Source organism: Leptodactylus fuscus, chromosome 4, assembly GCF_031893055.1.
Source record: "Leptodactylus fuscus isolate aLepFus1 chromosome 4, aLepFus1.hap2, whole genome shotgun sequence".
Taxonomy (NCBI): Eukaryota; Metazoa; Chordata; class Amphibia; order Anura; family Leptodactylidae; genus Leptodactylus; species Leptodactylus fuscus.
This window is the reverse complement of record NC_134268.1, coordinates 85,896,480-85,922,970: the sequence shown is the minus strand read 5'-3', so window position 1 is coordinate 85,922,970 and position 26,491 is coordinate 85,896,480. Positions and strand designations below refer to the sequence as shown.

The 26,491-nt window shown below is 43.1% G+C and overlaps 2 protein-coding genes across 2 annotated transcripts in view; one reads left to right on the top strand and one right to left on the bottom strand.

Moving 5' to 3' along the window:
* MYLK4 (myosin light chain kinase family member 4) overlaps window positions 1-26,491 on the bottom strand; it is a 123,166-nt gene that overhangs the window by 83,702 nt on the left and 12,973 nt on the right. The gene's annotated exons all lie outside the window — the stretch shown is intronic.
* The window catches only part of WRNIP1 (WRN helicase interacting protein 1), a 59,791-nt gene continuing 52,793 nt past the window's right edge, over window positions 19,494-26,491 (top strand). Inside the window, exon 1 of the mRNA XM_075270754.1 lies at window positions 19,494-20,292. Coding sequence (XP_075126855.1) covers window positions 19,702-20,292 — 591 coding nt within the window. The 5' untranslated portion in view covers window positions 19,494-19,701. The remainder of the gene's footprint in view (window positions 20,293-26,491) is intronic.

Genomic DNA, 26,491 nt, shown 5'->3' with positions numbered 1-26,491 from the left:
TGTTACTGATAAGGGGGAACTATTACAGTTAATGAGGAATATTAATGATACAGGGCACTATTTATCATTTATAAGGAAGCTATTACTGATAAGGGTGTAATATTATTTATAAGCAGAAGCTATTATTTATAAGAGACCCTATAATAACTGATGACTGGGCGCAAAAAATCTATTACATGGTACAAAGGTGGTCATTTGAATTGTTTGTGGGAAAATGGGGTTGTTTTATTACTGTTTGGGGGGCAGAAAAGAAGCATTATTAAAGGGGTTTTCACTGGAAGACAATGGTGTTGTTTGTATATAAGTAAAAGTGGGGCCCCACTTTTAATTTTGCCCAGGGCCACACTTTGCCTAAAACTGGCCCTGATGACAGGTGGAGTGGTGTACCTGCACATGGCCTCTTGTGCTTTCACTTCTCTGTAAGTGAAGGCACTGACTAATTTCAACTGGATTTACTCACTGGCCATGTGGTAAGAGCAAAACTCTGCGGCCAGTAATAAAATCCAGCTGAAGTAAAAGCATTGGTGCCCGGGGATTGGATGCAGCTATGGCTACATCCAGGTAGATCATCTGTCACCATCCCAAATAAAACAGGTCAACCAGTTACACTGATTGAAAACACTTGTCTCTAATTTCACCATTAAATTATCTGCTAATCCTACAGGTTCACATATTTTTGTCGCTCACAGTTATGTGATATTGGATCATTTTCTTCTATAAATAAATGACCAAGTCTAATATTTTAGACGCACTTGTTTCACTTGGTTCACTTTATCTACTTTTAGGACTTGTATGAAGAGTCACATTTATGCAGAAATACAGACAATCCTGATGTATTCACAAACATTTAAGCAACATTATATGGTCATATTGATACTTATTCCTCAAATTACCTGGCCTGAGAACCGCCCACTTGACACTAAAAAGTCTAATTAACTAACTGCACTGATTGCTCTAATGGTGGAAGTTAGAGAAAATATTTCCACTGCTCTGGAACCACTGGAGGTGGGGAAAGGTCCTCTTTAAATCTATCAATGCAAGCCATAAATATTTCCATTCAAGGTTGCTTTACCAAATAGAACAGAAAGCTGCATAATTTCTTATTATATGATGCTTCATGTATTACATGAATTTACAGAATGTTGTAAAACCCCTTTAAAGATAAGGCCCCCCATAGAGAGCTGCAGCAAAAAAGTGCTGTGGAAAAGACCTCGGCGGAAGTGCATCATGTTTTTTCTGCAGTTTTTTGACAGAGAATCTGCAGAGTTTTCCTCTGTAGACTTTCTCTCCCTATTATACCTATACAGAATCCACTGGTGTTTCCGCAGGTATAATTGACATGCTGCGACTTTTGAAATTGCAGCATTTCTGTTCCGAATATTTTTCTGCAATGTGTGGATGGGATTAGCCAGGTACATTAAGATGCCACGGCCAAATTGTGGTGTTTATGATACATGGGGCCCCGGCCTAACCTTGTCACATTGTGTGATCTGATTGACTGTACTATCATGTCCAAATAAAGTGCATATACTTGTGTACACAGAGTCAGTCCAGTGCACTTCAGAACTGCCAGTTACAGATATAATCATTGTAAATGTATGAGAGGCTGAAGTTAAACATTCATTTATTCCTCTTTACTCGGCTAAGTACATTTTCATCTCATTCACTGATACTGGCATAAAGATATCAGTTAGATCTTTAGACAGGCATGGAATTTAGTTACACTGCAAGTTAGACTGAAAGATGACACAAGGTCCATCGAGTTCAGACGTTAGGCTTTGGCATTCTCTTCTTTCTTACAGAATGTCAGTCCAGAGATAGGAAAGGGAGATTCTGTTCTACAGCCTGACAAGCAAATACCCATCCAGGTTTCTATAAATCTCCAAATATGTTCCGTCTGTACGAGGTTTATTTGACTGATATCTATCAATCACTTAGATGTAATCGACACTAGCATAACAAGAGGTTTAGTACATAGCTATTTATGTCTGACTGGCAGTTTCAGGGACACAGAGTTGCTATATCAATAGGATATGTCAATGACGGTGCCAAGGTACCAAATGTACCATACAGAGTATTGTCTTCCATATGTATTTTTTGCCAAAAACTAGGGCAGATTTCATTTTCATTTAACTCCTGTTAACTGTATTATTTTTCCGTTTACAGAGCCATATGAGGGCTTATTGGACTTTTAAATTGTACTTTTTGTAGTTCTTAATGGTACAATATAATATTCTGCATGATGTACTGTGAAGATGGAAAAAAAAATGGTCAGAATGGTGGGAATTGGAGAACAACTGCATTGGTGCCACATTTTTGGGGTATGTTTACTTGGCGGAAAATGAAGAGGAATTCCTCTTTTCCGCCGCCGGCATTTTCGCCACAGTCTAGCTGCTACAGGATGCTGATGTAGTGCATCCCACTGCTCATTAGGCCTGGATGAATGGACCTAATCTGCAGGGAGTCTCGAGCTGCGGACACCTCGGCAAGATTGAGCAGGACGCTTCTTTTTTCCACATCCTTCTGCAAACTCTTCCGGGAGGAAACTGCCCCGGATCTAGGTGCAAAATCCCCCCCCCCCCCCCCAAATCCGCAGCAAATTCCTTCATGTGAACACAGCCTACTGATCGTTGTTTTTACTGCGGTCACTGTGCAGCCAAAATGACATGCCACCTGTATTTTATAGGTTGGAACAATTCAATTTTTTTTGTTTTAATCCCTTAAAAAAAAAATCCAAAACTGTGCAAAACGAAAAAATGTTTTGGAGTTGCCATATTCTGACACCCCTAAATTTTCAAAATTTCCATGTACAGGAATGCATAAAGCATCTTTTTGTGTGGCCAGATGTGCCGCTCTGCAATACCAAGCACCATGCCTACGCAATATATTGTGCTGTGATTGGTATTCAGTGAAGAGGCTGGCGCTCACCTGAACTCCATACCCTCTTTAAAAAGCTAATCTGTTGGGTAGTGGCATAACAAACGTCTTGTAGGCCCAGGTGCAAACTTTTGGGGCCTAATCACAGGTTTCAGTCACATGACAGAAGAGGACCGGAGAGGACGCTGAGCCCAGGAAAGGTGAGTATAACTTTTATTTTAAGGCACCTCCCTTGGGCTAGCATTGATTGAAAATGTCGCCGGGCCCCCTTTTCATTCACAATATGTATAGCGGCCGGTGAAGCAGACTTTCCCTGACTGCTTATATAGTGATTTGGGGCTCCGGCCATTTCCAGCTGGCCACGGGCCTTGTACCCTGCCGAGCCCGGTCACACTCCCCGCGGCCATGACATAAAAATCTGATAATGAGGGCTGACTTTTAATAATGTGCAAGGTTAGGGGTTTTGATTTTGACAGGAACATTTCCTTGTGTTTACCTCTGACCTAGTTTGCAATGCAGTAAAACAAACAGATACAGTTGAGGGTAACCAAGTAGATGTGACATGACTTGGCAGGACTGCAATGGCTAAAAAGAACATGGTGCTTTCTCAATGATGAAAATGGACCCGAGTGTGTCTGACAAGTAATCCTACTCTCTATAAAGTGCATTTAAGGCTCTAACTTGACTCATGATGTATTATTATATGACTAAGGCAGTATATACATCTGTAGGGACTATTATTTGTCATCGCATAAGAGTTATGAATATAAATAAAGTCAATTAATAAAAATTATAAATTGCAGATACTTTGTCAAATTTCACCTTCCTTTCTAGACCCATACAGGATTGAAGATGACAGATGTGTACTCAAGATATATAGTACTAGCCAATGACATGGAACAATACTAGTACATACATGTATTATATTTAATGCATATGATGAATCTTAAACTCAGGCATTCTAGTTCTTTGGAAGATTAAGAGTCAAAAATTATTTTAAAAGAAAAAAAAATATTTTACATGAATTGTAGGTTTTTGAAGGGGGTTTCTCCACAAATAACATTTATCCTGTGGATAGGTGATAATGTAATACTGGGCTCCCATCTGTTGATCACTAGTGGCTGTGCTGGGTTACTGCAGATCACTTCCCATTCAAATAAATGGGAGCGGAGTTACAGTAACTTGGCACAACCACTACACAGTAGATGGCCATGTCTTGCTCTAGCTCCATATACTGCGTCTACTCCACTACCATGGCTCTTGCTATCAGTTGGCCATTTGGAATCCAGTGTCTGACAACTCTCTCTTTAGAGGTAGAGGGGAATAAGGCAGTGGCAACTGTTCTCCCTTGAGAACATAACCTGTATGACAGGTGCTTCTTTCCACAGACATCTGAAGCTGCCATTATTGTGTGTTTCATATGACCACCACTCTCATTCTCCTACTGACACAGCATTTAATGACAACAATAAGGCAGTCTCTGTATTAATCAATGTATTTATTTATTTTTATAAATTCTTTATTTATAACCAAAAAAAACAAACAGGGTACAAACCACATAAATCGACCTCCAAATAAAAGGAAACAGTAAACCACCCTGAAGAGGGTCAACAACAAACAAATATACAGGTTTGAGGTTTGAGACATTCACAGTAAAACACAGAATTTAAGGTAAATATGTAAAAAAAACAAAACAAAAACAAAAGCAAGAGGCAAGGCGGGAGCAGAGCCAGAGAAGCCATGTCTACCTCTTATAGGACAGTAACAGGTCGCAGTTAACAGACACCACAAGGGGGAGCCTATGTCATGCTATGAAATAACATGTCACTGTCACCCCCAGAGGAAGGCAATGCCACAGAAAATAACATATCACTGGTCACAAGAGCACAGCGAACCACACCACACCTAAACCAAGTCAGACAGGAAGATGTATCCGGCTACAGTGACCACTAGAGAGAGCAGCAGACATCACTAGAGGGAGCCTACTCCATAGAATATAATAACATGTCACTGTCACCACTAGAGAGAGATGATGTCAGAAAACATAGTAACTTATTGCAGACCGCAATTACTATTAGAGAGAGCTTATTTCATATAAGACAGCAACATTTCATTAGCTGCAACGATCGCCAACAGAAATTCAGAGTCAGGCGAGGTGCAGTCACCACAAGGGGGAGCCTATGCCGTACAATCCTGTGAAAGTGTGAGTGTAGCACAGGGAGGGGGTTATAGGGGTTGTCCATGGATTTCAGGACTCAGGGAGGAGGCCAGGGAAGCATGAAAAAATAATACTCCTCTGTCCCTGGTGCCACCACTGTCCAGTCCAGCAAATACCATACCATTTTTTTTTTTTTTTTTTAATGTAGATTGTGAGCCCCACATAGAGCTCACAATGTACATTTTTTCCCTATCAGTATGTCTTTTTTGGAATATGGGATGGAAATCCATGCAAACATGGGGAGAACATACAAACTCCTTGCAGATGGTTTTATGCCCTTGGCGGGATTTGAACACCAGGACGCCAGCGCTGCAAGGCTGCAGTGCTAACCACTGAGCCACCGTGTGGCCCCTCCAAATACCATACCATTGCTGGCGAGAGTACTCTGTGCTCCATGTGACTGCTGGGGCTAATCAGAGGTCACAGGAAATGAACAGGTGACGTCTCTCACAAATGGCACTGGTTCCTTTCATGTGGCCGCTGATTGTCTTAAGCGGACATGTGCGGCACAATTCTTCCACCAGCAAAGGTACCACGTATGATAGATCGGACAGTGGTGGCGGACATCAGAGTCTTCGAAATTTGTGGACAACATCTGTAAACATGACATCAATGTGGGTGTTCACATGTTCAGGTTTTAGAGATGCAGGTTTTGAAGCCAAAATCAGGAATGGATTTTAACGGGAGTGAAAGTATAAAGTACATGTGCAATTTGTCTCATTTTCCATCCCACTCCTTGTTTGGCTTCAAAAGCTGCATCTGAAAACCTGAACATTTAAGCTGAGGCCAGTGGCGTAACTACCACCATAGCAGCAGAGGCAGCTGCCACCGGGCCCGAGACATTAGGGGCCCGATGACAGCCGCTACCGCTACTATCATTATACTCGGGGGTCTTTTCGGATCCTGGCAGGCTTCGGCCTAGTCGTCTGACGTCTCATGACCCCGGCCTGCGTCCCGGGTCATGTGACGTCTGACGTCATTGAAGATCGACTACTTCGGAGGCTGACAGCGTAGGAGACGGGAGATAGGTGAGTAACAGAGTTTTTTAAAATGTTTTTCTCCCCCGGGTCTCCGATTATTATACTCTGGGGTCTGAAAAGACCCCAGAGTATAATAATTGTTTATGATTGTCCACAGTGGGACATAATACTGTGTGCAGGGACCACTATGGGGGATAATACTGTGTGCAGGGGCCACTATGGGGGATAATACTGTGTGCAGGGGCCACTATGGGGGATAATACTGCATAATAGAGCGCGCAGGAATGCGTAGGAGGGGGTTGGTCGAGGTCTTCAGCGTCGGTGTCAGTCCATGTCAAAAGTTCGCCACGGGGCCCCGCCATTCCTAGTTACGCCACTGGCTGAGGCCCCACATTGTGAAAACTCAGGGAAAAAAGAAACACTGCATTTGACAGTACCTGCAAAGTGGATAGGATTCTGGCTAATCCACACACATTGCAGAAAAAAAATCTGCAGTGGAAAAGCTGCGTTCTCAAAAACATTTGCATTTTTAAAAATCGAAGCATGTCAATTGTACCTGTGGGAAAAGCTGGCATTTTCTGTATAGGTATAATAGAGGCAGAAAGTCCACAGAGGAAAACTCTAGGTAATCACAATGAAAAACACTTCTCTATATGGGGCCTTAGCCATAAACACACTCTAAAAGTAAATCCTCCTCAGATAAAGATCAGCTATTCTATATTGGCTGCATCTTAATAAGGTGTCGCTTGCCTGTAAAGTGCTTGTATAACATGTGGAGGATTAAATTGTTGGAAGTTACTGATCAGTAGACATGCATAAAATATTTGACATGATGTGTCATGAAAAACTGTCATCAATCAGTGGAGAAACGTGGCATCATAGTGACACTGCCAAGATTCATTCATCTGTCCAAAGCTGATGACAAGATATGGAGAAAACATATCAGTAAGGGTACCAAGAGGTTTATTCCAACAGTGTGTGATCGCTCCTAAAAATGTGAATCTGGTACTAATATCCACAAACATTGTAAATCCACTCATCTCTGTAAAACTATATCATGGACTTCAGCTGTTGAAAATAAAATTGAATACAAGAACGCCAGGCAGCTTTATCTGGTCTAGTGTTACAGCTAGAAAACAATACCATTCACTAATATTTCACTTAACCCCAACCCAACAACGCTTTCTCCCAGGTTCAATATTCTGAGTTGATTGTTAATCATTGCATAAAGGCAATTTATGCTTTGTATATTCTTGTTTAAATTTCTTACTATTCTTTAGAATAAATTTAGAATATATTAAATATATTATATATATTATATTAGAATATAATAAATTCTGTTTTGTCTATCTAGTTTGGCATAGGAATACACAAGATGTTGGACTCATACAGAGGGAATTGATTATATGTTTTGTACTTAGCCCCTATTCCGTTGATGTCATGCTTATGGTATGTATACAATTTTAGTTTTTGCTTATCTGTTTTTTCCTCCCCATCTTTCAAGAGCCATTTTTTTTTCCGATTCACAGAGTCACATGATGGCTTATTGTTTGGAGGACAAATTGCACTTTGTAACAGCCCCATTCAATTTCCAGTACAATGTACTGGGAAGCTGTAAAATAAAATTCTGAATAAGGTGGAATTGGAAAAAAAACGCATTTGCCATAATTTCATATGGGTTTAACTTTTACAGCATTTACTATGTGGTAAAAATGACAAAAACCTGCATTCTGTGGGTCAGTGGGTCTGTGTGATCACGGTGATAACAAATATATATACCGTATATACTCGAGTATAGGTCGAGTGCTGAAAAAGCCCCCCTCGGCTTATACTCGAGTCAAGCAAAAAAAAAATAAATAAAAATTATATATATATATATATATATATATATATATATATATAATTTTTTTAATTTTTTTGGGGGGTGGGAATCTATGACCAGCTGTAATAGTAATGTATAGAGTCTCCCATAAAATAGTGAAAAAACAAGAAGTTTTTTAAAAAAATAAAAAAATAAAATAAATAAAAGTTCTAAATCACTCCTTTCCTTAGCATACATATAAAAGTAGAAAATTACTGTGAAACACATTAGGTATCCCTGTGTCTGAAAGTGCCCGGTCTACTGAATATAGGGTATCTGCAGTTCTCCTGTTCCGTCGGGAAGGGGTTAATAGGAGCACTGCAGATACCCTATATTCAGCCAGGCTGAATTCCAAGTGGGGGAAAAAAACCCCAGTCCTCAAGCTCAGGGAAGGGGCAGACAGACGACCAAAATACCCCTTCCCCATTCCCAGCAACTACTGCACCCAAAAACTCGGACCATTTTAATTTTTATTTTCCAGTAGCTGCTGAATTCCTCCCCCCCCCCCTTGGCTTATGCTCGAGTCAATAAGTTTTGCCATTTTCTTGTGGTGAAATTAGGGGCTTCGGCTTATATTCGGGTCGGCTTATACTCGCGTATATACGGTAGTGTCGCCATGTTCTGTACACCTGAAGCTTATTCATATTTACACCTATGGAGCTAGGTAAGGCATCTTTTTATATGGGACAAGATGTAATTTTTATTTATACCATTTGGGGGAAGGTCTGATAGTTTATTCACTTTTATTCAAATTTTTTTTAGGTGGCAAAGTGTTGAAAATATCGCCATTTGGCTATTTTGAGTTTTTCCCCCGCTATGACATTGAGAATATATATAGATTTGACATGTTGAAATCCAATATGCCGGATACTTCTTCTCAAGAACATCCAATTTTGGGGAAGTCCAGACACTTCTATGCATACTAGAGGGTTTTCCTTCCTGCTACAGTCAGCAAGTTTGGCTGATGTTTTTCCAATATGTATATGTCAAAGTACATGTACAGCGCCGCACCTCTAATGAGGCGAGTGAGGCAACCGATACAAAAAAAAAAAAAAAAAGGCGGCGCTCCAGAGGGGGGCGGTAGCCCTGGCGATTTTTTTAAAAACTTTTTTTGCCTAAACTAAAGCAGGAGAGCGACCTGGGTTGGTTTAGATGTCTGCGTCGTAGCATAGGTGGAGTCATCACATTGCCTACGCTGAGACACAGACGTCTTACTGCTGGGTGAAGAGGAGGCGGCAGCGGCGAGATCGGTAAGTTAAATAACTTTTTTTTTTTGTTTTATAATAGGCCACTACCTGCTGGAGTATCCCCAGCAGGTAACGGCCTATTTACCAACCTCCCCGGCACTGCTCACTGCCAACCCCGCTTCTCTTTGTACTATAGGCCGCGGGGGGCAGTGAGAAGGCCCGGGCCCAGGCCATAATCCCACTACCACTATTATTATACTCGGGGGTCTTTTCAGACCCCCGAGTATAATAATTAGAGCCCCAGGGTAGGTGAGGGAACATAATAAACAGTTTTACTCACCTTTCCGGGATCCGATGTTAATCCTAGCAGGCTTCAGGCCTATATGGTAATGTCCCAGACGTCACATGGTCTGGGATATTACCGTATAGGCCCAAAGCCTGTGCTAGCAGTACCATATAGGCCAGAAGCCTGTGCTAGTAGTAATAGCATGTAACTGCTAGCACAAGCTTTGGGCCTGTATGGTACCAGGCTGTTACTGCTAGTACAGGCTTTGGGCTTGTATGGTAGTGCTAGCACAGGCTTTGGGCCTATATGGTAATATCCCAGACACCTTTAGGATCTTCTGAATCAAACTGTGCTTTGGTTACTGAGATATCACTATTTTTTTTATCAAGATACAAATAATCTCTTTGGAGCAACAAGGGGCTCCAAAGGGCATCAATTGAATATTGACAAAAAAAAGGTGATATCTCAGCAATTGAGGCAGCAATTCACAAAAGGAAAACACTGTTTGAATTAGGTGACTCTAAACTGTTTAGGGCAGGTTCAGACCAGTGCCCGACCTCCGTTTTACAGGTTTCCGTTTCCTGCCCGAGAAACTGGACAGGAGACGGAAACCAGCAGGCAATTTTAAAACCAATTCATTTGAATGGGTTTGAAAAGTGTCTGCCCGTGAGCGTCTTCTGCTCTCCGCAGTGAAACCGTTTTTTTTTAACCGGACACAAAGTTGGACATGTAGGACTTTCTGTCCGGTTAAAAATATAATGGTTTCGCCGCGGAGAGCAGAAGATGCTTACGGGCACTCACCCGCAGACAGTGAATGCTGGTTTCCGTCTTCTGCCGACAGAAAACGGAAATCTGCATAACAGAGATCGGGCACTGGTGTGAACCCGCCCTTACCTGTGGTGCTAGGTTGATGGGTTCTGGTGATAGACTCCCTTTAAGATCCATTGATAACTGAAGTTTGTATCCTAGATCTGTAGGCAGTTGGAAGTCCACCTTGAAAATGTTATTAACTTGTTTCAGATGCTGATGAATATTAGCGTCTTAGCGCCAAGGTCATGTTCACACTCATATCCTCTTCTCCATTGCTCTGATCCATCCAAGGATCAAAACAGCAGGACAAAAGGGTATTTTTTTTCCCTTCAGTTTGAGTCAGTTTAACTCCACTCTTTTGGGTATCCACTTCTTAGCCCGAGAGAATAACTAACTGTTACCACATTCACTTTTTTTTTTTTTTTTAACACTGAAGTGAATGAAGATGAAAATAAACAGATGGTCTTCTATTTCTGTCCAAAGAAAGAATAAGGAAAGATCTTAGGCCCAGTTCACATCTGCATTCAGTATTCCGTTCGGAGAGTCCGCTTGGGGACTCCCCCCGAACGGAAACCTATACGCATTAAAAAAAACGGTTATCTAAGAAACCACCTGCACCCTATAGACTATAATGGGTCCGTGTGGTTTCCGCTTGGTGTCCGCATGAATCATGTGGAGAGAAAAATGCTTCAGGCCTGGTTCACATCTGCTTTCGCTATTCCATTGGAGAAGTCCGCTTAGGGACCCCCCGAACGAAATACTGAATGCATTGACAAGTGGTGACCTTATGAAAGCACACGGACCCCATAGATCATAATGGGGTCCGTGTGTTTTCCACGTGCTGTCTGCATAAGTCAGCAGGAGGAAAAAGTACTTCATGAACTACTTTTCTCTCCACATGACTCATGCACAGACTGCGTGGAAAATACACGGACCCATTATAGTCTATGGGGTCCATGTGCTTTCAGTGCTCATCACTTGTCAATTCGTTTAGTATTCTGTTCGGGGGTCCCTAAGCGGACTTCCTGAATGCAGATGTGAACCGGGCTTAAGGTTAAGCAGCATACAAACCCGAGGAAGAAAACCAACACCTGGTTCCTCAACATTTCAAATTCCAATGTGTGAACATACCCCGAGGGCACAAAAGTTGGCAAAAGAAAACGTACTGTTCTTGGCACGATTAGGAAAATGCACCAAACTGCAAAATCGTACATGCATATACAGTTAGGGCCAGAAATATTTGGACAGTGACACAAGTTTTGTTATTTTAGCTGTTTACTAAAACATGTTCAGAAATACAATTATATATATAATATGGGCTGAAAGTGCACACTCCCAGCTGCAATATGAGCGTTTCCACATCCAAATCGGAGAAAGGGTTTAGGAATCATAGCTCTGTAATGCATAGTCTCCTCTTTTTCAAGGGACCAAAAGTAATTGGACAATGGACTCTAAGGGCTGCAATTAACTCTGAAGGCATCTCCCTCGTAAACTTGTAATCAATTAAGTAGTTAAAAGGTCTGGGGTTGATTCCAGGTGTGTGGTTTTGCATTTGGAAGCTGTTGCTGTGACCAGACAACATGCGGTCAAAGGAACTCTCAATTGAGGTGAAACAGAACATCCTGAGGCTGAAAAAAAAAGAAAAAATCCATCAGAGAGATAGCAGACATGCTTGGAGTAGCAAAATCATCAGTCGGGTACATTCTAAGAAAAAAGGAATTGACTGGTGAGCTTGGGAACTCAAAAAGGCCTGGGCGTCCACGGATGACAACAGTGGTGGATGATCGCCGCATACTTTCTTTGGTCAAGAAGAACCCGTTCACAACATCAACTGAAGTCCAGAACACTCTCAGTGAAGTAGGTGTATCTGTCTCTAAGTCAACAGTAAAGAGAAGACTCCATGAAAGTAAATACAAAGGGTTCACATCTAGATGCAAACCATTCATCAATTCCAAAAATAGACAGGCCAGAGTTAAATTTGCTGAAAAACACCTCAAGAAGCCAGCTCAGTTCTGGAAAAGTATTCTATGGACAGATGAGACAAAGATCAACCTGTACCAGAATGATGGGAAGAAAAAAGTTTGGAGAAGAAAGGGAACGGCACATGATCCAAGGCACACCACATCCTCTGTAAAACATGGTGGAGGCAACGTGATGGCATGAGCATGCATGGCTTTCAATGGCACTGGGTCACTTGTGTTTATTGATGACATAACAGCAGACAAGAGTAGCCGGATGAATTCTGAAGTGTACCGGGATATACTTTCAGTCCAGATTCAGCCAAATGCTGCCAAGTTGATCGGACGGCGCTTCATAGTACAGATGGACAATGACCCCAAGCATACAGCCAAAGCTACCCAGGAGTTCATGAGTGCAAAAAAGTGGAACATTCTGCAATGGCCAAGTCAATCACCAGATCTTAACCCAATTGAGCATGCATTTCACTTGCTCAAATCCAGACTTAAGGCGGAAAGACCCACAAACAAGCAAGTCCTGAAGGCTGCGGCTGTAAAGGCCTGGCAAAGCATTAAGAAGGAGGAAACCCAGCGTTTGGTGATGTCCATGGGTTCCAGACTTAAGGCAGTGATTGCCTCCAAAGGATTTGCAACAAAATATTGAAAATAAAAATATTTTGTTTGGGTTATGTTTATTTGTCCAATTACTTTTGAGCTCCTAAAATGTGGAGTGTTTGTAAAGAAATGTGTACAATTCCTACATTTTCTATCAGATATTTTTGTTCAACCCTTCAAATTAAACGTTACAATTTGCACTTGAATTCTGTTGTAGAGGTTTCATTTCAAAACCAATGTGGTGGCATGCAGATCCCAACTCGCGAAAATTGTGTCATTGTGTCATTGTCCAAATATTTATCAGGAATTCGGTGTTCTGTCCCACGGTCCCAGTCAGCGGTAGGTATGTCCCGGTATCAACTCCTGCCTTACCGCTGCAGCTTCTGCATGTGTAGGCGCGATGTGATAACATCACATAAGGCCTACAACTATGTGAGTGGAGTGAGAGAGCTGCGGGGGAGCATTGGAAGGTGAGTATAAGTATTTGTTTGTGTTAAACATTGAGGGGAACATAATGTATGGGACACATGAAACTGGGGGAAGATGAAAGAGGGGGCAGCATGACACTGGGGCAGATGGGGGGGGTGGAAACGGCATGACACTGGGGCAGATGAAGGGGGGGAACGGCATGACACTGGGGCAGATGAAGGGGGGAAGAACGGCATGAAACTGTGGTCAGAGATGGGGGGACATGAAACTAGGGGCAGAGATGGGGGGACATCAAACTGGGGGAAGAGATGGGGAGGACATGAAACTGGGGGCAGAGATGGGGAGGACATGAAACTAGGGGCAGAGATGGGGGAGACATGAAACTGGGGGCAGAGATGGGGGACATGAAACTGTGGGCAGAGATGGGGGGACATGAAACTGTGGTCAGAGATGGGAAAACATGAAACTGGTCAGAGATGGGGGGGACATGAAACTGGGGGCAGAAATGGGGGGACATGAAACTGGGGGAAGAGATGGGGGAATATAATTTACAGGTAACTGTAGGAGGATTATACTGTGTGGGGACACATGAAAAATGAATGAGAATAGGCGGAGTCAACATAAAAGTGGGCGGAGCTGTTTGCCGCACGCGCCGCATATTTTGTCCCTCTTTCGGCTTTTCGAAAGTTGTTAGGTAGGCATATACCCTCGTGGTCACTAGCACTGCTTGACAATGTATAAAGAATCTGTGACCAAACTGTTCCATGGAGTTTAGTACAAAACTTTACAGATCCCCTTTTCTGTATAGAAAGGCAGTGTCACCATACAATGTGCAGCTCCAGCTCCTCAGCATTATCTGACATGGCCGCTAGTCAGTAGTAACCTATTGTGCATTGTCACAGGACGGGCAAGGGACCAGGAGACTGAGCCGGGACTTCATCTCTCATAGTGCTCAGGTTAGCCGGCACCACATGACCGGCTGAGGAGGAAGAGGAAGGAGAGCGGCCACAGACAGCAGGCTGGTAGGTCCTCCCTCCCGCAACTCCAATCTAGTCACCTCACTAGTGAACGTTCTAGAATGGAGTTGCTGTAAGGAGGACCTACCAGGAGCAACTCCAATCTAGACAATTCTCTAGTGAGGTGACTAGATTGGAGTTGCTGGAGGGAGGACCTGCTAGAATCAATTCCAATGTAGACTATTCAGGACTGAAGTGACTAGAATGGAGTTGCTAATAGGAGCTACCGCCAGAAACTCCAATCTAGTCACCTCACTACAGAAACAGCTAGAGTGGAGTGTCTATAAGGGAGGATCCATAACTGGCCAAGAGAGACATTGTGTATATACTGTATATATATATGATTATCAATAAAAATATGGGAAAAACACATTCCTGGACATATATACATATGGCACTGATATATATATATATACAATTACATATATACACTCACCGGCCACTTTATTAGGTACACCTGTCCAACTGCTCGTTAACACTTAATTTCTAATCAGCCAATCACATGGCAGCAACTCAGTGCATTTAGGCATGTAGACATGGTCAAGACAATCTCCTGCAGTTCAAACCGAGCATCAGTATGGGGAAGAAAGGTGATTTGAGTGCCTTTGAACGTGGCATGGTTGTTGGTGCCAGAAGGGCTGGTCTGATTATTTCAGAAACTGCTTATCTACTGGGATTTTCACGCACAACCATCTCTAGGGTTTACAGAGAATGGTCCGAAAAAGAAAAAACATCCAGTGAGCGGCAGTTCTGTGGGCGGAAATGCGTTGTTGATGCCAGAGGTCAGAGGAGAATGGCCAGACTGGTTCGAGCTGATAGAAAGGCAACAGTGACTCAAATAGCCACCCGTTACAACCAAGGTAGCCAGAAGAGCATCTCTGAACGCACAGTATGTCGAACTTTGAGGCAGATGGGCTACAGCAGCAGAAGACCACACCGGGTGCCACTCCTTTCAGCTAAGAACAGGAAACTGAGGCTACAATTTGCACAAGCTCATCGAAATTGGACAATTGAAGATTGGAAAAACGTTGCCTGGTCTGATGAGTCTTGATTTCTGCTGCGACATTCGGATGGTAGGGTCAGAATTTGGCGTCAACAACATGAAAGCATGGATCCATCCTGCCTTGTATCAACGGTTCAGGCTGGTGGTGTCATGATGTGGGGAATATTTTCTTGGCACTCTTTGGGCCCCTTGCTACCAATTGAGCATCGTTGCAACGCCAAAGCCTACCTGAGTATTGTTGCTGACCATGTCCATCCCTTTATGACCACAATGTACCCAACATCTGATGGCTACTTTCAGCAGGATAATGCGCCATGTCATAAAGCTGGAATCATCTCAGACTGGTTTCTTGAACATGACAATGAGTTCACTGTACTCCAATGGCCTCCACAGTCACCAGATCTCAATCCAATAGAGCATCTTTGGGATGTGGTGGAACGGGAGATTCGCATCATGGATGTGCAGCCGACAAATCTGCGGCAACTGTGTGATGCCATCATGTCAATATGGACCAAAATCTCTGAGGAATGCTTCCAGCACCTTGTTGAATCTATGCCACGAAGAATTGAGGCAGTTCTGAAGGCAAAAGGGGGTCCAACCCCGTTACTAGCATGGTGTACCTAATAAAGTGGCCGGTGAGTGTATAGATATACCTATATATATTACATATATATAGTTTATTTATATATATATTTGCCATATGGTCTGAACAGGGCGTTGACACCGCAGCTTTATGTGTTTATTATAACTTGGCCACTTTCTTGTGATAATGGAAATATGTGGCAATTAATAACTGATATAGAGCTAAATTCTGACGTATCATTGTGCGCCTGATTTATCTGTACATAGTTACTGCAGGTAGGCTCATGGTCTCGGTATATTCTGCAGTTGCTATAGGTAGGTCCTCCTTACAGCAACTCCATTCTAGCTGTCTCACTACAGAACTGACTAGAATGGAGTTGCTGCAGGTAGGTTCATGGTCTGGGTATATTCTGTAGTTGCTATAGGTAAGTTCATGGTCTGGGTATATTCTCTATAGGTTATTCAGTATAGGACCTATATCTTATGATAAGCTCCGTCTACAGTAATATTAATAAAACAAACATACATTTTAAAAAATATATATTTTATTGATTGAAATAAAACCATCAGCACAATCCTCATTATCCATTTAAAAAACAAAAACCAACCTCCACTAGTTACCAACGTAGTCTATCAACCCCATCCCTTCCACCAACTTACCTGTCCCGGTCTAGTATTACCTGCTTTCATGGAATAAACCAGCCACTGTCGTCTCATGTGATGGGGTTACTAGAGTAAAGACAGGATCACATGTGCGCCAGGTTCTACATTGTTTAAAGAGGACCTTTCACCTCCTGGGGCACATGCAGTGTAATACACCGCTAGAAAGCCTACAGTGTGCTGAATTCAACGCACTATCGGCTTTCCCATTCTGTGCCCCCGGTTAAGAGCTATCAGTGCCGATACCGTAGCTCTTCAGTGTCAGAAAGGTGTTTCTTACTGTCAGTTAGGAACGCCCTTCTTCACAGTAGCATCTACTGTACTGTGAGAGCAGGGGGTATTGTTTACCGCCCCACGTTGATGTCTATGGACGAGTACTATCAGGAGGGGAGGAAGCGTTCCTCACCGCTCGCACAGTACAGTGCTATAGACGCTACTTTGAGGAAGGGCGTCCCTGACTGACTGTCAGAAACACCCTTCTGACAGTGAAGAGCTACGGTACCGGCACCGATAGCTCTTCACCGGGGCACAGAACGTGAATTCAGCACACTGTTGGCTTTCTAGCGGTGTATTACACCGCATGTGCCCCAGGTGAAAGGTCCTCTTTAAATCTGTCAGGTGACCTAAATGATGAAAAGCCAGATCGCTAAAATATCAGTTACTCATGGACACCAGTGGACTACATTGACTTAATGGGGTCAGCCGTTTCCATACTGAAAGGGGCAGAGAGAACAATCCTCCGTGCAGAACTTTTCTCTCTGCCGATTTCTGCAGCCGATGTGAATCTAGCCACAAATTTAGTCCAGTGACCTTCTTTTTTATTAAATGGAGAACCAGTATGTGAGGCCTCCTCCTACTGAAAGGATAGTACCTCAGGATAGACCATCAGTATTAGATGTGCGGGGGCCCCGGCAGATCTCTGGTGCTGTACAAACTGTAGTGGTGAGTGTAGGTATCGCAGCGATGCGCCATTACAATCTCTGTACCGGAGATATGCAGGGGTTCCACGTGTTGGGGTTCCCCTGCAGGTCTAATATTGATGGCCTACCCTGAGAAAGTGGATAACTCCTTGAGGCAGGCGCCCATCACTTAAACATCGAGGAAGAAATGTGGCAGAACCCCCCCCCCCCAATCCCATTTTACGGTAAAATACATGCAGCGGATATGGGTTTGGAAATTGGAGCATGCCAGTTATATACCCCAGGACACACCGGCGGCAGCGGCTTCCCTATTGGCATAATTAAAGCAGAAAGTCCACAGAGGGAACCTGTACAAAGCGCTACAGGAAGAACCCCGATGTGTTGCTGTTTTTCCAACAGTGTTTTTTTTGGTACAGGTTCTACGTGGGGCCTTAACCAGTCATGTCAAGCTTGTGATTAACCCCTTCTTGGTTAATCAGCAATTCAATCACTTAGATGGAATCACTGACTGCAGGAGGTTGGGGGAGTCAGTGGTGAATACAGCTCACCAGGCACACTTGGTGGTCTTCGGGAGACAGGTTGTACTAATGAATATATGGGGATGGGGGGGGGGAAACACAGACAGCCTGCTATACAAATAAAGCAGGGGTAGGCAACCTTCGGCACACCAGCTGTTGTAAAACTACAACTCCCAGCATGTATACTGGCTCTGCTGTTCTTGGAACTCCCATGGAAGTGAATGCAGCATGTTGGGAGTTGTAGTTTCACAGCAGATGGAGTGCCGAAGGTTGCTGACCCCTAATCTTCCTTAGAGTTACACCTGCTATACAGGGAGAGTAAAGTGACCCTGACATTTGTTAAAATTGCTAACTCATGCACTAGAAAGAGTTAATTGCAGTCATAACCTGACCACAACTAAACCCAAGTGCAGGAGTCACAGTCAAGAGTTTACACTGGGTTATGACACACAGAAAAGTAATGTCTTAAGATTCGCCCCCATCTAGTGCAGGGACTCTTCTTGCTCTGAAGGAGTCCCTGCATTGTGGGTAACCTCTTTATACAGCAATGACCATCAGTTTGGTGCTAGTGATCACTGCAGGGTTGGAGAGTGAGCAGTGCAGAATATTTATGCATACACATGTAACTACATCACTCGCTTCCCTCAGCCTAATCCAACGTGCAGTCCCAAGTAACTACATCACTCCTTACCTCATCCTACGTGCAGTCCCATGTAACCACATCACTCTCTCCCCTCAGCCAACGCGCAGTCCCATATAACTCCTTCATTCCTTACCTCAGCCTCATCCAACGTGCAGTCCCATGTAACTACATCACTCTCTCCTCAGCCTCATCCAACATGCAGTCCCATGTAACTACATCACTCGCTTCCCTCAGCCTCATCCAACATGCAGTCCCACGTAACTAAATTACTCTCTCCCCTCAGCCTCATCCAATGTGCATTCCCACGTAACTACAGCAATCATTCCCTTAGCCTCATCAAACGTGCAGTCCCATGTAACTACATCACTCCTTCCCTTAGCCTCATCCAACATGCAGTCCCATGTAACTACATCACTCTCTCCCCTCAGCCTTATCCAACGTGCAGTCCCATGTAACGACATCACTCCTTTCCTCAGCCTCATAAAACGCGCAGTCCCATGTAACTACTGCCTTACCTCAGTCTCATCCAACGTGCAGTCCCATGTAACTACATCACTCTCTCCCCTCAGCCTCATCCAAACGTGCAGTCCCATGTAACTACTTCCTTACCTCAGCCTCATCCAACGTGCAATCCCATGTAACTACATCACTCTCTCCGCTTCATCCAACATGCCGTCTCATGTAAAACAAACCTGTCTCTCCCCTTCCATCCTCCATTACCACAAGACAATCCTCTCTACTTTCTGTTCTCCAGCTCCATGTGCTCGGCTCCGGCTTCCTCTATACAGCACAGAGCAGTGATGGCCAATACTCCGCCCTCCTCTGAGAAGCCACGCCCCTTCCTGTGACATCTACCTACCAGGAGCAACTCCACTCTAGTCACGTGACCCTATAGATGAGGCGGGAAGCAGCTCCGTGCAGTGTCTACATCCCCGGCCTCCTCTCATAGCATTGCTGCAGGCACGTCTCTGGCAGTGAGTGACGGCTGTACTATGTATATGTATTCTCCTCCTATGTGCTGTGTGTAATAAGTGCAGTGCTCTTAGTATTGTGCATATCAGTATTGCAGACCTGCGCTGTGCTACACCCTCATTGCTCTGAGTTTAGTTTATAGGATTGCTTGGCCTGGTGCTTGTGCAGTATGGAACATGTGGCAGAGGAAACTAGGGCATCACAACATGACAGTGAAGCTAGCACAGTGGCATGCCCAGTTTGTGCCCATGAAGTACCATCTTATGAGATCAATAAACATCTTGACACCTGCCTACAAACTTCAAGTGGAGTTACAGCTAAGAAGAGACGCCTTTCCTCCCTGCAGGGTGACACCAATGACGGCTCGCTTTGCCCAGGTTCGCCACCGGGAACCACCAGCTTTCCTCTATTCCATAAGCACAAAGTCAGTGACGTGGTTTCTCAAGATACGCCATCTAAGGCTCCTTTCTTTTCTGTAGCGTCCTTTAAGAAAACAGAGACAAAGCAGAATCTAAATGCCACCTCTGTTAGTGGAGAACATTTTCAGAACCATCAGACACAGTCCAGGAACAACCCGAAAGAGAAGAACTTGTCAGAGAGATTAGATGGGAAACCTCTGGCTGACAAAATGAGACCATGTACGTTAGAGGATTACATGGGTCAGAACAAAATTCTTGGAGAGAACACTATGCTCAGAGCCCTGCTCCAAGCCAATGACATCCCGTCCTTCATACTTTGGGGTCCTCCTGGTTGTGGCAAGGTTTGTATGTTTCTGATCTGCAGCTTAGATAACTGGTTTGAAGATCTTGTTTATCAAGTGTTCTATATGATGTTATTCACACTACAATTATAGTCTGTTTTGTAAGGTCTATGTTAATTTTTTTGACATGCAGAAGAGTGTAGTCTTCTGTCCTTTGCTGTGAACGAAACAAATGCAATAGGCAACAGATCTAAAATTAGGTTAGGTCCACATGGCGACTTTAGTTGTGATTCCTATTACACAATTAAAGATTATCAGCCTGCGATTCCTTTGTGCTGTGTGCTGCGACCACAGCTTCAAGTTGAACACTGCTTGACTCCGTCACAGAAGCCGCCAGAAATCGGCACAGAGAAAGGTCCTTCACGGCAGACCCCAATATAGTCAATGGGATCCGCCAGTGTACGTGTAAGGGCTTGTTCACATCTGCGCCTGGCACTCCGTTATGCAGGTTTCCATTTCCTGCACAAAACGGGCAGGATACGGAAACCTGCAGGACTCTTTCTCACCCATTCATTTGAATGGGTGAGAAAGATGTGCGGCGGTGAGCGTTTTATACTCACTGCCGCGAAACCGGGTTTTTTAATCCGGACACAGAGTCGGACATGCAGTACTCTGTGTCCGGATGAAAAAAAAAACGATTTCGTGGCAGAGAGCATAAAACGCTCACGGCCGGACCGGGTCTGTGCTTTCCGTCTTCTTTCATGTAGAAGACGGAAAGCACAGAACGGAGTGCTGAACGCAGGTGTGAACCTAGCGTCACTGCTGTTTTAGGGCCCTTCACACGGAGTTTATGCTCCATGTATTCTGTTTACGCTCCGCTCATTTTGTTCATTTTACACGTGTAAAAATACACGTTTAAAATGTAGTTAGCCATTGAGTTTAATGGCTTTTTCATATAATGTGCGTCTTTTTGCGCACGCGTCTGCACGTACGCGCAAAAAGACGCGCGTTATACGAACATGCCATTGAACTCAATGGCTAACTACATTTTACACGTGTATTTTTACACGTGTAAAATGTACAGAATACACGGAGCGTAAACTTCATGTGAAGGGGCCCTTAGCAGTTCAGCTTTCTTTCGTTTAGGTCCACATGTAATTTAAATCAGTTTTTTAAAAAAATAATATTCTAAGTAGGTATATGCATAAAACAATGCTACTTATATGACATATTTGGTATTGCTGCGTCTCTAATGACCTGAACTATGAAACTTGCGTCTAATTTGTCCTGAATGCTCTTGAAAGAAAAGTGACCCAAAAAGTTGTATCCCAAATGGTACCAATGAAAGGTACACGTTACTCTTCAAATATTAACATTTCAATTATCTCCATCTCTGGAAAAGAAAAAAAAGACATTGCTCCCTGAAGATGAGAAAACAAATTATTTTATTCTTTAGTGTTTTATTGTACAAAATTAGCGAAGTATAAACTATTAAAGTAGTTATTGCTATGATTTTATTGGTCCGCATCATTAGGGTAACAAAGCTTAAAATAAAAAATAAGGCCAGGATTGGTGTCCCCCCCCCCCCCCCCAAGAGTTAAAAAGGGCCTTTCATGCCCTCTATGATGTAACATATCCTGCTGCAGAGCTGACGCTAGGTTCACACCTGCGTTCAGCTGTCCATTCTGTGGTTTCCGTCTTCTGCATGCCAGAAGACGGAAACCACAGACCGGGTCCGGCCATGAGTGGCGGTGAGCGTTTTATGCTCTCTGCCGCGAAACAGTTTTTTAAAATCCGGACACAGAGTACTGCATGTCCGACTCTGTGTCCGGATTATAAAACCCGGTTTCGCGGTGGAGAGCATAAAGCGCTCACGGCCGGACATCTTTCTCACCCATTCAAATGAATGGGTGAGAGAGACTCCTGCAGGTTTCCGTCTTCTGCTCTGTTTTATGCAGGAAACGGAAACCTGAAGTACGGAGAGGACAACGCAGATGTGAATGAGCCCTGACAGTGCCCTGAATGCAACACACTTTCAGTTTTGCAGGTATCTTCGCCAGTTACAGAAATATTGGTGCTGACTGTACTTGCCACCCAGGTAGCTGATATCTCTGGTCCTGGAGCATGTACATGTAAAACTGACAAGGCACTGACATAAGCAGTCCTTTTTAATATAATTTGACTCAATATGTCATAGGCAACTCAAATTATGCCGTTGAAAAAATATAACTTGGCTTACGATAAACAAGCACTGAAATAGTAACTTTTTGAGAAAGTTATGGCTTGCAGAATGCAACAATGGTTAATGTTACAGTTTCCTGAAATCCAAAACTGGCTGTCTCTTTAAACAGGTTATCAGGTTTCTAATATTGATGGCCTACCCCTTACATAGGCCATCAAGATTAGATCTGCAGGGGTCCGACACCCGGGACCCCAGTAGATCACCGGTACCAAGACAACGCAGCCCTTAGTATTGTTTACACACTCGCGAGCCACGCTGGTTACTTACCATACAAACTGTAGCGACATACTGCAGTGTAATTTCCCCCACAGATCTATTATTTATGGCCCAGCCTATGGATAACCGCTTTAAAGAGAACCTTCATGTCCTCAGAGATTGGTGGTATTAAATACTGCTAGAAAGTTGACAGTGCTGAATTCAGCTTTGTCAGTTGCGGATGGTGTCAGAGAAATCGGTGCTGTTAGTTTCAGCACCAATATCTCTCCACTGTCACAAGGGCTGTAAAGCTCAGTGGCATAGCTGGGCTGTGAGGAATCCCCATCCCGACAGTACAAGGCTATAGAAGTATGCTAATGGGTGGTGGGGCGCAGGGCATTCCCAATAACCTATAGCAATGACACTGAGCAGCAAGGCCTGTCCTTTTAATGGTGGAGAGATATTGACACTGAAACCCTCTTTAAAAAAGCTAGCTATACCTACATTCTTATGAGCCCCTCTGCTATTCTATCTGCTGCCCCAGTGGATAACTGAGTAGGAATTGCACAGACTGGACCTGATAAGCCAAAGCACTACTGTAGGACATGTCCAGGAACTGCAGTACCATAAACCCATAGGCTCAGGTTCTTGTGGGAGTAAAAGTTTCTAAATGGGGTACTTTGGAAAACGCAATGCATAGGCCAAATCATTATATTGCTGGGCCAAGTGATTATACTGTTAAACTGGATACAACCTCTTTAAAGGGTTAAAGAAAATCTGAAATGCATTTTTAGAGAAAAATAGCATTGATGCTTATAGAAATACACAGAATGTCACGTCCGTTTCCCACCCCTAGTGAAGCTTGATGGACATAAGTCTCTTTTTTTTAACCGTACTAACCATATAACTAGGAGGGCAGTAGGCACAGGCGCACTCTTAGGCATGTGCTGTTTATGTGGAAATAATGTATTGTGGCTGTAAGAGCTGTGTGCATGGACTCTGGTGTGTTCATGAGCTAGTAGCTCCCTCTACAGGCCACTAGTTGTCATCTTTCTCCCTATTTTGGTGCATAGTGACAATGCTGTCAGTGGATGACAATTGTAAGTAAATTTCTCTGCATTGTTGTAATAGTCTTACTATTTGAACCGATTGCTATGCGAATAGCATAGAATGTGGAAGTGCAATAGTCAGAATGGTGCAGAAATGGAGCTTACTGCACATGTGGGTACGATGTATAGGCCTAGAACTGGTGCTGTGTTGGCTCACACAGGATTTCTTTAACTGATATGTTACAACAAACTCAATAGGAGTGTGGGGGGTAAATTACTATTCCATATAATGGACATGTGTTTCTTCAGATCCCCATGCGGACTCTGATGGAAAGCAAACACTAGTGTGAACCTAGTCTTATTATTTCAGCCTCTGGATGAGTCTGGATTATTCAAGAGGTACTACTGTGATTGACAGCCCATTGCTATGCTCAGTGATCGGGAGGAAACTGTTCATGACAGTGTGCAAGCAGTGCAGTGACATCTCGTGAACTTATCTGTAGAAAATATACAGCTGTTCGCACATACTGTGGATTTAAGCTTTAGCAAGAAAAAAATGCAGTTAATTCAATTTCTTGCATCTCTTTTTGTATACAATGTAATTGACCAATTTTAATTCAAACTATTGTATACTGGTAGTGTATTTATGTATATGTCTACCATCTGCCTCTAAGGGCTAGTTCACACGGGGCAAGAGGGGGCAGATTTTGGCGCGAAATCAGCCACAAAATCCGCCCCCTCACAATAGAGGTCTGTGTAGACCGCTAGCATTCTTTTTTTAAGCTAATGGTTTGTTCCCGCTAGCGGAAAAAAGAAGCGAGCTGCACTTTCTTCAGGCGGATTCCACGGCTGATTTAGCCACGGCGTCCGCCTTGCGACAGCTTCCCCCAGACTAGGCCCATTCATTTGGGCCTAATCCAGAGCGGAAAGCCGCGACGGGGTGCCGTGCAATGCATCAGTGTCCTGTCCAGGCAGCCATGACGGAATGTGCACACCCAGAATCCCCGTGTGAACTAGCCCTAAATGTGCATTATTTGCTTTATGTCTGAATTTGAGAAACAAAAATAGAAATGTAAAATACAACAGATGTTTTTATTTTGTGCCAGTATCTATTCAACTAGGATAGTTTTGTACATAAATTATACCACCATTCTGGTGTTCTGAAATGTGTCTTGTTGCAAAGGTCTTTGCATACCGTGAAATAGCATGAGAAGGTCATGTATGGTGGACCTGGTGAGGGCAGGTAATCACTGAATTCACCGTTATATCATAAAATTAGTGTGAATAAAATCTGTTATCTACGGCAGCTTTTGTAAGGGGGCGTTCACACTTGCACCTTTGTCTGCCTGCCAGGTCTCTGTCCTATTCCCTGGGAAAACTGCCTAAGGGACGGCTTCCCAGCGGTCAGTTTTAAAACCCATTAATTTGAATGGGTTTTTAAAGCAAACCACCAGGGTCTGTATGCAGATTTTTTTTTTTTTTTTTTTTTTTTTTAATTTAGATTGTGAGCCCCACATAGAGCTCACAATGTACTTTTTTTTTTTCCTTATCAGTATGTCTTTGGAATATGGGATGGAAATCCATGCAAACACAGGGAGAATATACAAACTTCTTGCAGATGGTTTTATGCCCTTAGTGGGATTTGAACACCAGGACTCCAGCACTGCAAGGCTGCAGTGCTAACCACTGAGCCACCTTGTGGCCCCTCGTGTTTTTTTGTTTTTTTTTTGTGCACAAACACACAGTCAAAATTGCAGGACTTTGTGTCCGTCCCAAAAAAACAAACAAACCTGATTTCCTACTTGCCCTTGTTTGGGTGACATGAAATATGCAGTGAATCAGTACAATTTTACAATGAACATTTGCTTGCTCAGTTCTTATGCTGTTAGAAAAAATATTCAAAAAAATAAATAAATCACATTGTATATTTGGTTCACTCCAATATAAAAAAACATAATGGAAGATATTTTTTGCTTTTCAAATGGAAGGAAAAGTATGTGCAGGACAGACATCTGTCATGTTATTTACATTAGAGTCAAAGGGAATGGACAAAGATGGAAGGGGTTACTCTGTTACAGTTAATTTCCATTGCACTCATCCGATGATAGCAATGGACGTTAATAGCGGTAATGTAATCTAAGTGTATTATATTTAGTTTGGGTTTACATGTTTCACTTGAACAGAGTTGACATAGAAATCTGCCCAATTTTCTAATGAATTGAAACTAAAATCAGTTTGTCACTGGCTGTGCTAAAGTGCTTTTTACTTCATAACTAGCCACCCATTAACAGTCAGATGGTTTCTAGTTGTCATCAGATTGAAAATCAGCTTGCTGCTTTAAATGGGTTCTATCATTGGGAAAAGTCATTTTTAACTAATCACATTCTTGCATAGCCTTTAGAAATGCTATTACACACCTATCTTTTATATGTAAATTGCCTCAGTTGTTTTTGAATGAACCCATTTTTAATTCATATGCTAACCAGCTTCCAGCCAGCACAGGAAGTTCCCCGCAGCACTGCTCTCTGCTATTCTCTCCTATCTGTGTGTGCAAACAAGAAGTCATCATCAGCAGCCTGTACTATATACATATATAGGAAAGAAGTGGGTGCACGATGAGACTTCTGAGGCTAATTAGCATATGAATAAAAACAGGCTTATTCAAAAACCACTGAGGCAATTGACATCCAAAAGGTAGGTGTGGAATAGCCTTCTAAAGGCTATGCAAGGATGTGATTAGTTAAAAATGACTTTTCCCAATGATAGACCCCCT